Source organism: Anarrhichthys ocellatus, unplaced genomic scaffold (genome assembly GCF_004355925.1).
Source record: "Anarrhichthys ocellatus isolate YVR2014 unplaced genomic scaffold, GSC_Weel_1.0 scaffold64, whole genome shotgun sequence".
In the NCBI taxonomy this organism is placed as follows: domain Eukaryota; kingdom Metazoa; phylum Chordata; class Actinopteri; order Perciformes; family Anarhichadidae; genus Anarrhichthys; species Anarrhichthys ocellatus.
Window position 1 is genome coordinate 3,173,224 of NW_022280094.1, and position 13,335 is coordinate 3,186,558.

At 40.9% G+C, this 13,335-nt stretch overlaps 1 protein-coding gene across 1 annotated transcript; it reads right to left on the reverse strand.

Moving 5' to 3' along the window:
* Positions 1–3,478: 3,478 nt before the first annotated feature.
* LOC116397228 (trace amine-associated receptor 1-like) lies at positions 3,479–8,325 on the reverse strand. The gene is made up of 3 exons (XM_031872482.1): positions 8,167–8,325; positions 4,180–4,468; positions 3,479–4,107 (listed from the first exon to the last, which is right to left on the reverse strand). Exons 1-3 carry the CDS (start codon positions 8,323–8,325, stop codon positions 3,479–3,481), a joined length of 1,077 nt encoding a protein of 358 aa, XP_031728342.1.
* Positions 8,326–13,335: the final 5,010 nt, after the last annotated feature.

The following is a 13,335-nucleotide window of genomic DNA, read 5'->3' on the forward strand; positions in this document are numbered from 1 at the left end:
CGAAGGTGCTTTTGAGCGTCTAAAAATGCTCAAAACATAAGCAAACTTGGCAGACAGATTGAAAGCCCAAAATCTAGTTACTTATTATGGTTTTAATGCTTCAGAGTGGCAAGTTGGCTCGATAGTACCCCCTACAAGATTTCGACAAAGCAGCCCTCGCAGTACGTTTAACATAGATTTACAAAATTTGGTAGACACATATATCACGTGCAGTGGTGTATAAAGTACTCAAAAGCCATACTTGAGTAAAAGTAAAGATACCTTACTGGAAAACTACTCCAGTAAAAGTAAAAAGTCACCTATTAGAATACTACTTGAGTAAAAGTCTTAAAGTATCTGATATTTATTGTACTTAAGTATCAAAAGTAATTTTCTGATATTAAATGTACTTAAGTATTGAAAGTAAAAGTACAAGTAAATGCTGTTAATAAAAAAGCAAAGCGTCAGAATTTTGAGAATTATGAAGTTTATTCTTTTAAGTACTGTGGCCACCATCACCAAGGACAAGGAGTTGTGTTGAAAATAATTGGGTTGGCTGTGATCCATCCAGGAGCAACAATGTTCAACATAATATATTGTACATAAGTATACTTTTGCATCTACTATGAACTTATCATCATAATTCTCCGAAAAGCAATATGACACTATGAAGGAGTTGTAACAGTGCTTTTATAAGTATGCTCATTCTGACTAGAGGATGTAGAGGGCAAATGCATAATGTTGTGTTCAGCAAAAAATATCCACTTGATGCATCAGGTCAGTGTTTTGAGAAAGGACACCTGCCTTGTAAACTGAATTGAACACAATAGGCAAAGGTTTTGCTCAAGCTGAATCTGCAATTGGGGGACTGCTACCATCATAACTCCATCTGATCATCCACAAAATGATTCAAATATCAAAACATGATCAATACTAAAGCAGCAACCCAGTCATTACTTGAAACTGAAAAATGTCCTGTTCATCTTCAAAAGAAGTTGGTTTTCAAAATTGCGAGAATTCTGTCTCGCTCTTCTTGGGCTGAAGACTAGTCCTGCGATGCTAAACAGCCTTTCACAGGCGCTGATGCAGGTAGAGGTGTGTTCAGCTTCACAGACAGCTTGCGCACAGCTGGGAAGGATTTCCCTAATGCTGCGCTCTCGCGGCTCCTGTCAATCCTATGGTGTGGTGGCTAGCTATAGCTCACGTTAGCCAACTAGTGCTGCACAACTGTCAACACTTCCTCAGCTCAGTAACTCGCTAGCGATCCATGGGTGTTGGTCTTCGTCACCACCGTCGTTTGTTGCGGGAGTAGCAGGTGCTTCCATTTCTGCTTCCATCATGAAATCAGTCATCGTAGAGTGGAATTATACTAATGTAGTCGCTCGCTAGCTAGCATCCTGGGCATCACTGGGAATCAAAACACCGCGGCTTTGAGAGCACTTGTTTGCAATTGCGCATTAACGTGATTAACCAATGATTTAACTTGCAAGCTAGGACCACTGATTCGCCAAACCTGCTTGCTTGCAGTCTGTGTTCCACCACAGTCCCCGACGTTGGTCTCATGATTCATTTTGTTTCTAAAGATAGATTTGATTTTATAGCGAGTAACGAAGGTTTCAGGGGAAATGTATCAGAGTAAAAGTATCAGTTTTCTTTGCAAAATGTAGTGAAGTAAAAGTAAAAGTCAACAGAAATATAAGTAGTAAAGTAAAGTACAGATATCCAAAAAAACGACTGAAGTACAGTAACGAAGTATTTCTACTTCGTTACTATACACCACTGATCACGTGTGGACTTAAATATCAGTCTCTTGGGGCCTTATCCTAAACCCAACCGGAAGTCAGCCATTTTGAATTTTGTATGAATTTCTAGTGTAGTTTTTGATATTTCCAGGCACTGTACTTAAGCTCCTCCTAGGGAATTAATCAGATCAACTTCAAATTTGGTCAGTACAATCTAAAGACCTTAGTGATGAAAAGTTACTCAAACTTTGTTATTTCGTGAAAGGCCGTTGCCGTGCCATGAAAACCGAAGGTGTTTTTGTGGTGTTTTGCTCCAACCAGAACCAAACATTTGCACACACATTTAAAATTGTGCATGTAGTCTTCTGATGGGATTGTAATGCTTCAGAGTGGCAAGTCGGCTCAATAGCGCCCCCTATAAAGCGTTGTAGTCAAGTTTACAATCTAAAGACCTTTGCAGTTAAAAGTTTCTCACAGCTTTACGTTTGATGGAATGGCGTAGCCGTGGCGTGGCAGCCATGTACAATGCCATGGTGTTAAACAACATGCCATTAAACAACATGCTGATGTAACTCCACTGGACTTGCTCAAATCTGTCCCAAACTTGCAATACTTGATAACAGTCATGGCGTGAGGATGTCTACAAGCCAATTTTCACTCAAAGTCATAGCGCCACCTACTGGCAACAGGAAAACAGGGTTATGTGACAAACAGAATCCGATTTACATGACATTTACATGATGTGGTCTATTCTTGATATAGATCAACATAATGCATGTTTGTGCGACAGCTACTGGTGGAATATTTGCACTACATAATTTCCAGCATCACAGAGTCCAGCGGGAAATACGCTACACTCCGGGACGCGGTCTCCGATTGTCGAAGACATTCACGGCCGCATCTGTCAGAGTAGCTCTTTGTAGTTATAAAATCCTAAACATAACTCTCTATATCTGAAGGCCACCATAGTTCTCTGACCCACTTGGAAACGGAGGGGTGAGCGGAGGGTCATGTTTTTGCTTGCAATCTGCAACCTCACCACTAGATGCCACTAAATATCACTGTTCTTTTAAGTGTGGAAACACAAAAAACAATAACACACATATCATAGCTCTGTTTGATTTTAAATATTCTAATATCAAAATCAGGCTTATTTTCAGTCATTTCTGTTTCGTATTTCATGTCTGACCAAAGTTACCATGGAAACTGATGTCCAGCCTGAGCCAATTGAGGCTTTCTGGTATCAGGGTTTGTGAGGTCAACCTTTAAATGTTAAAGCGTATGCTTTAACATTAAAGTGCATTCAAAAAGTATATATGTTGACTGGTGTCAACATATATACTTTTGAATGCACTACAATTTAAATAAAATCTAATAAAGAACTTTGATCCATTGATGTAGTCTCACATGTTCACCATAACATCTCTCATTAAATATCACTAATTGAAATCAAATAATAAAGAGTATCCAGGCTATCCTTGGTTCCCAGAAGAAGATTAAGGCTTATTGTCACAGGAGTGCTGGCTTTCCGTAGACCCACCGCAGAACCTGACCAAAAGTACTGATGTTCTGTTGTTGCCGTTCTTCTGCTTTGGAAAATGAAAGTCTTGCAGCTAGAATGTTCAGTCACTGGGGCCCCTAAACATTGGTCTTTACTGTTGGCCTCTTAGCAGCTTGATGGGAGCAACATTACACATATACCTTATTTTCAATAATTTTGTCTGTATCCACTTTTTCACTCTTTTTTTGGCTTTGCTTCAATTCATGCTGAAAAGTGTTGTTTCTGAAATGTCAGATTTAAAGATGTTACCTGAAGTGAATAATCTAAGTGCCTTCCTGAACCAACTATAAAATAATGCATATATTAAAGGATTCACAGTAGAATTCAAGTAGCCCACCCATACAAGTATTTTAAACAATGCTGGTGGTGTTGAGTAACTGATAAAGGGATCAATGATGTTACAGACAAAAAAAGGAGTCCAAAAAGAAAGAAACGCCCCCATTATGATAGCAAGTGTTGTAGTGGCTTTTGTCTGGCTCGTATTTGATATTCTTTCTGAGTTTGCGTTCTGTATTCTGTGCAACTGTCTCCGTGCCACTAAGAAAATCTTAAGGTAAACGCCAAGCATTATTATTCCTGGAATATAAAAGGAAAGTGCTGATGAGACTGTACTTGACAGTCCACTCTGAAATAAAACACATTCCCCTTCACACACAATGTGGTTATAGTAGAATTCCTCAATCCCCCAAAGATTTAACTTGAGAAAAATCATTCCAAAGCCAATGAGAGCTGAAATACTCCAACTAAGCAGAATCATGATCAACACAACATTAACAGATATTTTTCTTCTGTATACTAGAGGTTGGCAAACAGCATAGTGGCGGTCAAGTGATATAAATGCCAAATTTAGAATTGATGTTGTACACAACATGACATCAGAACTCATGTAGACTTTACAGAAGACATCACCAAAATACCAGCAGGACTGTACACATTGAAACATACTGGGGAACATGACCAGCAGCCCTAAAAGAAGGTCGGATACAGCCAGAGAGGCAATCAAGTAATTGGTTGGAGTATGGAGCTGCTTAAAATAGACAATTGAAATAGTGACCAAAAGGTTACCAAACACTGTTAGAATGACTGTGACCCCTAGAATCATGTAGACAGTGATTCGTATGGGCAAAGGATAGATGGTCCTCAGACATGATCTGTTTCTGGACTCGTAGCAGAGCACTGGCTCCATCTGTTTGGAGGGAGGCGAAAATGAGGTTAATACATTTCTTTATTCAAAATAAAATCAATGCTGAAATGATGAAAATGACTTTGTTAATTTAGCAATGATCTTAGTGTAAAAGTCAGTCAAGTACTTTTCTCGTTTATTGCAATGTAGTGCTGGTCACGATGGTGAATCATTAAAAGTCAGTAAAATGCTAATTCGTACAGAAGGCAGTAAGGGGAAATCCTGTGAAAATAAGAAGCTGTTACAAACTCAAAAATATGTGACAAATCGCTAAAACATTGGCTGAGGTAGAAAACGTGGCATAGTTCCAAGTCTTGTCAATATACTGTAAATTGAACTGGAGCAGGAAACTTAAATTCTGTCTACTTGGCACAAAACTTATACAGGTAAATCAGAATCAAACTGAAATGTTACTTTAAAAAAAAAAAGAAGACTGATAAAAATGTGAACATCGAGTCTTAGCTGTTTAATGACTGTGGCTTCTCTTGATAAACCCATACATCTTAGAATTGCTGTATGCTGTATGAAGTGCATTTATGGCACTGTCAGTGATGATTAGCTATCAACCAAGTAACCTCACTTAAAAATAGGATTTGCAATCAATGATTAAATTAAAACCAAATAAAAACCACTGAAGTATGACCATTAGGTAGCTCCTCAAAACATATTTAAACACAGTTGCAATCTCACACTTACATAGTCAGCTGGACAGATGTTTTTGCCTCATATGCGGTCAGTTTCAGGTTGTATTTATGAGTGCTCTGTCTCTCTAGCTAGTGTTGTGGAAGATTTCTATGTTAATCGGGAGAAGAGTTTTTGTTCACAAATCAATAATAAAGTTAACAAAATTCAAGTTTGTCTTTGTCCGTTTATTCTCTTGCAAGAGGGAAGAAAACCCAACAGCTACGTATTGAGTAGACTGTGGCAAAGCTTCGACGAAGTATCAGACACCACATTATTTTATGCATACAAAGGCCCCCTCCTCTAGATAAATCATACATAGGGGAGTACAGGTCTTTTGACACAGGCTGTCTTGATCTGCTCATTATCTAGTTTCTGCTAGATGTGTTCAACTGGGAATCAGTTACGGTTTCAAGGTAAGACGAGACTTTCACCTGCAAGTTCCTCATTACTGCATAGTTTTAACCACACGTAAGTTTTGGGTTCACAACACGGACACACAGTGTCTGTATTTGACACACAGAGTTCAATATATTTTGCCATTACACTAGTCCAGGGGTAGGCAACCTGCGGCTCGGGAGCCCCTCTGTTGCGGCTCCCCGAGTCTACATCAGGGGTCCCCAACTGGCGGACCGGATCCGGACCCAGGTCCTAAATCTGATAGACAATACGGAATTATACATATTAGGCACATATTAAGCGCCTTTAACCGGCACCTCTTATTCAGCCGTTACGGTACTTGTTCGGCGGTGCAGGAAACACACAGACCAACGCATTGCAAATCACATCAGGTGATGCAGCTCAGCCAATCAAATATGGGTATTCTGACAAGTTTCCTGACTCGAGCGAGGTTTACACACACCGTGACACACGGGGGAGAGATGAGGAAATAGAAAGAGCAGGAATATTGCGCTAATCGAAGAAGTTATCTCACATGACGTTCACCAAAAAGAGAAATGTGTTCAGAGAGAATATAATTTATAAGCAAGAATGAACAGAATCTTATATGTTGATTATTCCCACAGTTAAATCCTCTACCCCGATTTCTGAACTGTTTACCTCTACCCCTGTTCTCAAGTTTTTTTCTCCTCTTCATAAGAGTTTGATATTGTTATAACAGGTAAAACAGCAATAAAATGTGAAGAATTGTCTTTATTCTTGTTCTATATTTTCAGAAATACAACAAACTATAGTTTTTGTATATATAATATAACTATATAGAAAACTATATAAGCTGTGATATCAAATAGCTTTTATAGCTCCACACAAATTTTATTTGGTGGAAAATAGGGCAAAATGGCTCTTTGGATAGTAAAGGTTGCCGACCTCTGCACTAGTCACTTCAAAAATGTTAACAGACCCTAAGGGAGTAAGGTTGGGCATACTGTCCCAGTGACTAATGTCACTGAATATCACTTCACAATTCATTACATAGTTTTTAAAAATGACAAACAGACAATGCAAACAGACAATTGCCTTTGCTTCCGGCACGCTGTCAGCCGCTGTTGTGGAATATTTCTTATGACTAGTCGGGAGAAGAAAGTGAAGGTTTTCTATCAATATAAAGTAAACAGAGTTTTGATGAACGATCAAGGTTTGTAAAGTCAATTTATTTGCTTGCAAGCAAAGAGAACAGTCTCACAGACACATTGCAGTGATCTGTAAGAGTGGTCTACCTAACAGTCACAATGCATGGACATTTATGCTCAGACAGCTTCCTGTTATCTGCTTAGCTAACAAGAATACACAAAGAACACAATAAAAGGCAGGTCATCCTTCAAGCCTTAGTATACTTCATTTAAGACAGTCAGAAAGATGCTTTATCTCCTGTTTGCAAATCCCTTTGTTCACAGTTTGCCTTACAATAAACCGTTTAAACACACAGCAGATGCTTCCTTTGAAGCCACTGTGACATTGTTAAAATGACCATTGCAGAGACAGAATAGACATTCTTTATCCTCACACATCATATATGCATGCAAAGGTTTACGCCTTTACAACTTCAGATAATGCGTCACAAAGGAAGTCAAAAGTATTTCAAACAGAGGATCTCTGTTAGTCAAGGCCTCTCTGTGTCTCTGTCTTACGAAGAAGAAAGAAACAGTGCACAAGATAACAGATAACAAGACACCTGGATACTAAACTAATTAAAGTCATCTACTGAAACTACAGTTTGGTGTCTGCTCTTTTAGGACTTACATTCTTTAAACCTTCACATGAGACTATAACATATTTTCCCATTACACCGCTGAGAGTAAGTTCTCCACAACAGAAAAAGAGGCCCTGGCATGGACAGTGAAAAGATGGAGAACTTATGTGTGGGACACATATTTACACTCAACATTCATTTAACAGAGGGTTGCACAACAAAATGCAGAAGTAAAGAACTATCACTACTATAAGTGGAAGCTAATTGTCGTCAATTGCAACATCAGTGTGCAGCAGCAGAGCTATGCCTCTACCATTTTGGAATAAAGGAGACTACCAAAGTAAAAACATTTTTACAGAAGTAAAACAAATATAATATAATACAAGAGGTTGTGCCCTCTGCTTTTGCTCTGTGTATTCGTAAATAGCCTATGTAGTATTCTGTGTATTGTCCAAGCAAAACGAATGATACCAGTTTGTCTCACAGGGCGCGGTGGTGCATCCATCTTTATTGTTATCGCGTGTCACACTACTGCGCACATTGTTGACATCATCACAACACGATAGTTACCTGAACTGGAAGTATCCAGGATACCATATCCCCTTTCTTTTGAAACAAAAAATGTGCATTTTCTTAATGGGACTTGATCATACAAACATTTCATGCTAAAACAGCATTTCAACTATTTCAAACTTTTTTCATGAACATATCCTTCAGTTCTTCTGTTGGGTATCACAAGTCACTATGCGGCCTGATCTTGTCTGGTGCGGTCTGGTGGCTTTTTGGGACCTGCATGACCTGCAGTGTCCTGCTGTACTGTTTGAGACTCAGTGTCCTCAGGCTCCATCTGGTGGTTGTTTGGTGGAAGTACCTGGCCTGCGCCACTTTCACACGTCTGCAGGAGGTGACGCCGGTTACGCCTGAGCATGTGACCTCCATCTGTGCGAATGTTGTAGGATCTCTGGGTACCTGCTGGCTCGACGACTGTTGCGGGTTCCCATGTCCCTGTGAGAAGCTGGAAACGGACCATAGCTCCTTCTAGTGCCGGTAGTGTCCTGGCATTCCTGTCGTAGTATTGTTTTTGTCTTTGTTGGCACAGTTGCCTCCTGCAGTGAGCTGTGACAGACAAGTTCAGGTTGCAGTTGTTTTTCCGTGATTGGTAGGATTGAGCGCAGACGCCTGCTCATTAGCAGCTGCGCTGGCGACTTCAGTCCATCAAATGGTGTGTTCCAGTAACTGAGGTACGGGTATGTCCGCTGTGCTTGAGGGCTTTGTCTGAACAGTCTTTTCAAACCGTTACTCTGTGGGTGCAGCGGGCTGCTCATGGTATGCTCAAAGTCCCATGCATGAGCAAAACCTCTGAACTCTTGTGAACTGTAACAAGGTCCATTGTTATGGAGCTAAATCCAGGTCAAAAGTTTTGTTCATTTGAAAATAAAATGTGAACCTGAAAGTTCAAGTTGTGGTCTTGAACATTGAAAAATACAGCATTTTGTATTCAAAATATAAATAAGTGAATGAAAATTTGTTTTGGGTTGAATATAATTTTGATTCAGTTCTGGAATTTTTTCGAATACATTTTTTTTTTAATTTTTCACTTTCATATATATTTTGATATTTTAGTTCTTATATTTTTCAGTTTCAGATTTTATATTTCAGATTCAAATCTTTTTTTCAGTTCAGATCGGTTTTTTTCAGTTCAGGTCGTTTTTTTCAGTTCAGACTTTTGACCCTGATCTAACGTGGGGGGCGTGGTATCAACTGAGAGGGGCGTGCCATCATAACAACGAGGGCTGAGGACCGTCCTCAACCACGTTGCCTTCAGGTAACGTGGGCACCGCGAGAATTATGATTCAACACTTTCTATACACCATATTCACGTGATTGGAAGTAAAAAAGATTACGCTTGTAAAGTAAAGCAATAGAGGCTTCTTAGTTTGCTTAACTCGTTTAATGGATCACCGTGTGTTTCACTATACATGCATATGCATATACTACCATATAACCCCCAGTATATGCGCAAGCGCATTAGACTACCGTATATGACATCTCCCCCTCTTTTGAGTGTTATGTCAATAACATCAAAGGAACACTTTAACTGAGAATGGCTATTCAGACATTCTTTCCAATCAACAACAAATAAACATTATCAACATCAATGGCCTTGAACTTGATTAATGAAAACATTCTTGGCAAATGCTTTCGCTTTCGTCCGTCTTGCGCCGGTCCAAGAATTTCACCTCTAGCGGCACAATATGGCCATTGATACGCCCCCCCAAAGGCCATATAATCTGCACTTCTACAGGTCAAGCCTGTCGACTTGCTTGCACACCCGTCCAGATCTGGTCACAGTCTGACCGGGTAGAGGGGTTGTGGGTGTAGCCACACTCTGACTGACAGGAACAGTCTCTAACATGTTAGCTCCGTCAGAGTGTGTGTCTGTCCCTGTGATCTCCTCGTGCTCTGCTGGGATGGGCTGGGGAACCGGCACTGGTTGGAGGTGACGGCAGTTCCGCCGCAGCTCTGCTCCATGCTGCGTCCTGATGATGAAGGATCTCGGGGTGGTGCTCTCGCTTGAGATCACCGCTGGCAAAGACCATGACTTTTCATGGTCCAACTTGGAGAATACAACATCTCCTGGTCGCAGGGCCTGGCTCCATGGCGGCGGTTGAAGTAGTGAGCCTGTTTAGCCTTCTCCCTCCCGTCCCTCTCTTTCACAGCTGTCCTGCTGGGCCATCTGGGTAGGAGATTTTTCTCCAGAGTGGGGAATGTGATTCTGATTTTCCTCCCCATCAACAGCTCGGCTGGACTGAAGCCTGTGGTGGAGCAGGGAGTGGACCTATAGCTCATCAGAGCCATCACAGGATCTTCTTGCTTGAGAATTTTCTTTGCCGTCTGTACGGCTCTCTCTGCGTGCCCATTGTCCTGTGGGTGGTGAGGGCTGGATGTGCAGTGCTTGAAGTCGAGCTGCCTCGCAAACTCCTTGAACTCCGCACTTGAAAATTGGGGTCCACCTCATCTGGAATGCCAAACCTGGCGAAGACTGTTTTCAGTCTTTGGATAACTTGTGCATTCGTTGTCGAGGGCAGCTGCAGTATCTCTAGAAACCTGGAGTAATAATCTGAGATTACCAAGTAGTTGTGGTGGTTGTGCTCACAAAGGTCCATTGCAATTCTCTTCCAGGGTCGCTCCGGAAGCGGTGTGGAGATGAGTACCCCAGTATATGCACAAGTGCATTAGACTACCGTGTATGACAATAGCTATTTTATAATTTAATAATTTTTCATTCACATGTATTCTAATTATTTTTCCCCTTAGTTTATTTTCTCATTGCACTTTTTCTCACTATTGTCTTCCTCAGTTGCTCTGCTTCCAGCGCTGCAGGCTGGAAGCAGCGCTGCTTCCAGCGCAGCTTGTTTTAAGTAGAGCTTTTAACCAATCAGATTTCGCCCCTATTTTTCTAAGTAAGAAGAGAGGCCCGCTAGGAAGCCGTTGCAGTTTAAGTAAATGGGGACGATATTGTTGATTGTCATAGTCTTCAACCAATCAGATTTTTAGTTTGACATGTCAGAGCTGTCAGAGCTGGCCTACAAGTACGTCAGCATTAACGTGCAGCTCAGCATTAATGTGCGGTGTGATTGGTCAATGGGCTAGCGTGACTGTTGTGGAGCTGAAAGCTAGCTAGCAGAACTTAGTAGTACTAAGAGTTCAAGTTGAAAAATATGTAAGACGTTATGACATTGACATGACATTTTTAGCATTTTGCTTGGTGTAGCGAGGATCGAACCGTTGACCCTGCGGTTACCAGACAACCCTCTTAACCCAGTGAGCCACGGTCGCTAGATTTGCTAACCAAGGCAGCAACAAGACACCATAGCACGACAGGACACTTACAAGCTACGGTGCTTTTGAAAACTTTTGCTGAGACCCGAGTGGATCTACAACTCAACGAACTAAAACCGCACCGATGTTCTGTACAACCGCGGTATTAAACTATTTGTAAACAAAGAAAGGAGAATATACTTTGTCTTTAAGTGAACAGCAGCTTTGGTAAGTAAACTGCTTTGTTTTTACATCTGCAGTAGCGTTACTACTGTGTTAATTTTTGTATCGTGCCGTTTTTATGATATGGTTAATATTGTTCTCTCTAATGTGAATAATATTTGAATGGCCCGTGCTCTTCAGTGTGTGGTAGAATACGTGTTATAGCACCGCAGTTTTGCTGGATTGATTTGTCATGCTTTGTTGTCATATAAATATATGTGACTGGTTCTTGTAATTTTGTTCTTGTCATTGTGTTAATTACATTGATTTTGACTATATGCATTGTCCGTTAATGACGAAGCATCCCGTCATGCGCGTATTCATGTATCTGTTTTCTTTTATAAAGCAAGAATTATGGTCTGGAGAAATGGGGATTGCGTGGCGATTGCTTTAGCCCTGTTTGAATCAGTACGTAACAGCTGCTTAAACGCTACGGGGAGAGTTTTCAGCGTGTGTGCTGGTGTTGGTTTTCCTGCTAAGCTAATTTAGAATACTGTGTCTTCCAGAACACACGTGCATCACCAGAGTACAATGTTTTACTTCCGTGATGGTCAGACACTACTACTGAAAGTCACACAAGAGTACAAGGTGGTCAACGCGGCGCAAAATATGGACTGGGAGTCGTTACATAACAAGTACGGCGACATATTGGACCATTTCCGTGAGCATTATCCCACGCCGGTGGACGCCATGACAATGGGAAAAGAGTACCCACACAACAAAGAAGAACTTACCAAAGGTATGGAGCCCCAGCTAAAAAGTTGTGGCTTGAAGTTTTAAAGGTTCTGTTTCGTGTCTTTTACCTTCTTAATGTGTATCTTTTTTTTCATTTTGCACAAACAACCTTTGTTCCTCGGGGGGGGGGGAATAGTGGGGTGTGTAGAGCGAAGATGAAACTGTTATGATCCAGATAACCACCCACAACTTAGCAATGCTTCATTCCAGTATATCTTTGGTGTTAAGTAGCCAAAGTAGAGTAAACTACATTATGTTTTGTGTTCACAGTTCAGCTAACGGCAAAGATTAAGGCCATACGAGTCCGCTACAGACAAGCGGTGGACTCTGGCAAAAAAAGTGGCCATGGACGAGTCGTTTTGCTGTATTTTGAGCTCTGCGAGTCGATTTGGGGAGGCTCTCCAGCTACCAGTGCCATTAGGTAAGGGATCGAGACAGAAGACATGGCAGTGGAGGCCCAGGGAGCCAACGGCAGCACCTCTGACTCTGACGGAGGCAAGTCGCCGCCAGAGACTGGATGCATCCCTAGGTGGCCACAGGAGGGAAAGGCTTAAGAGGAAACTCTCCATGGACACAGTGGCACAGGAAGATCTTGAAATTAAGAGGCGGCTCCTTCAGCGTCTACAAGCCACAGACGCTGAGGTTGTCGAGACAATGGGCCGGTGGTCATCCACAATGGACCGCCTCTATCTCCCTTTATCATTTACACACAATAACCACCAACTAAGATACTCCAAAGCTACACGGTTATTATCACACAAAAAGACTTTAAAAAATGAACAGTTGAAAATCAAACATCTACAACCTGTAGAATTCACAGCCTACTTTGCAAACGGTTTGTCTTCTGATAAATGGCCATCTACAGCAAAACACATCTATAATATGCTATAAATGCTAAAAAAATCCCATTTGTTGAATAATGTTTCAAATAATTAATATGCTATTGTCTAGCAAAGTATTCCTTTTAACTTCTACTCCAATGCTACACAGTTATTATCTCACACACAAAAATACTAGTTAAAAATCAATCATCTACAACCTACAAACATGCAGATGGTGTGTTTTTTGCTCGTAAGTTTAGATAAAGTAAACAATAAAATAAGACTGAATGCACTTTCTTCATCACCGGAGTGAGGTCAGCCAGCATGCGTCAGATATTCAGGGTTTGTGTTGTATCACTGTACTCTGCAGGCCCCTCTTTCGTACATCAGACTCAAGACAGATTAGGCAAAAAAAAAGCATTTATAAGGAACACTAGCAA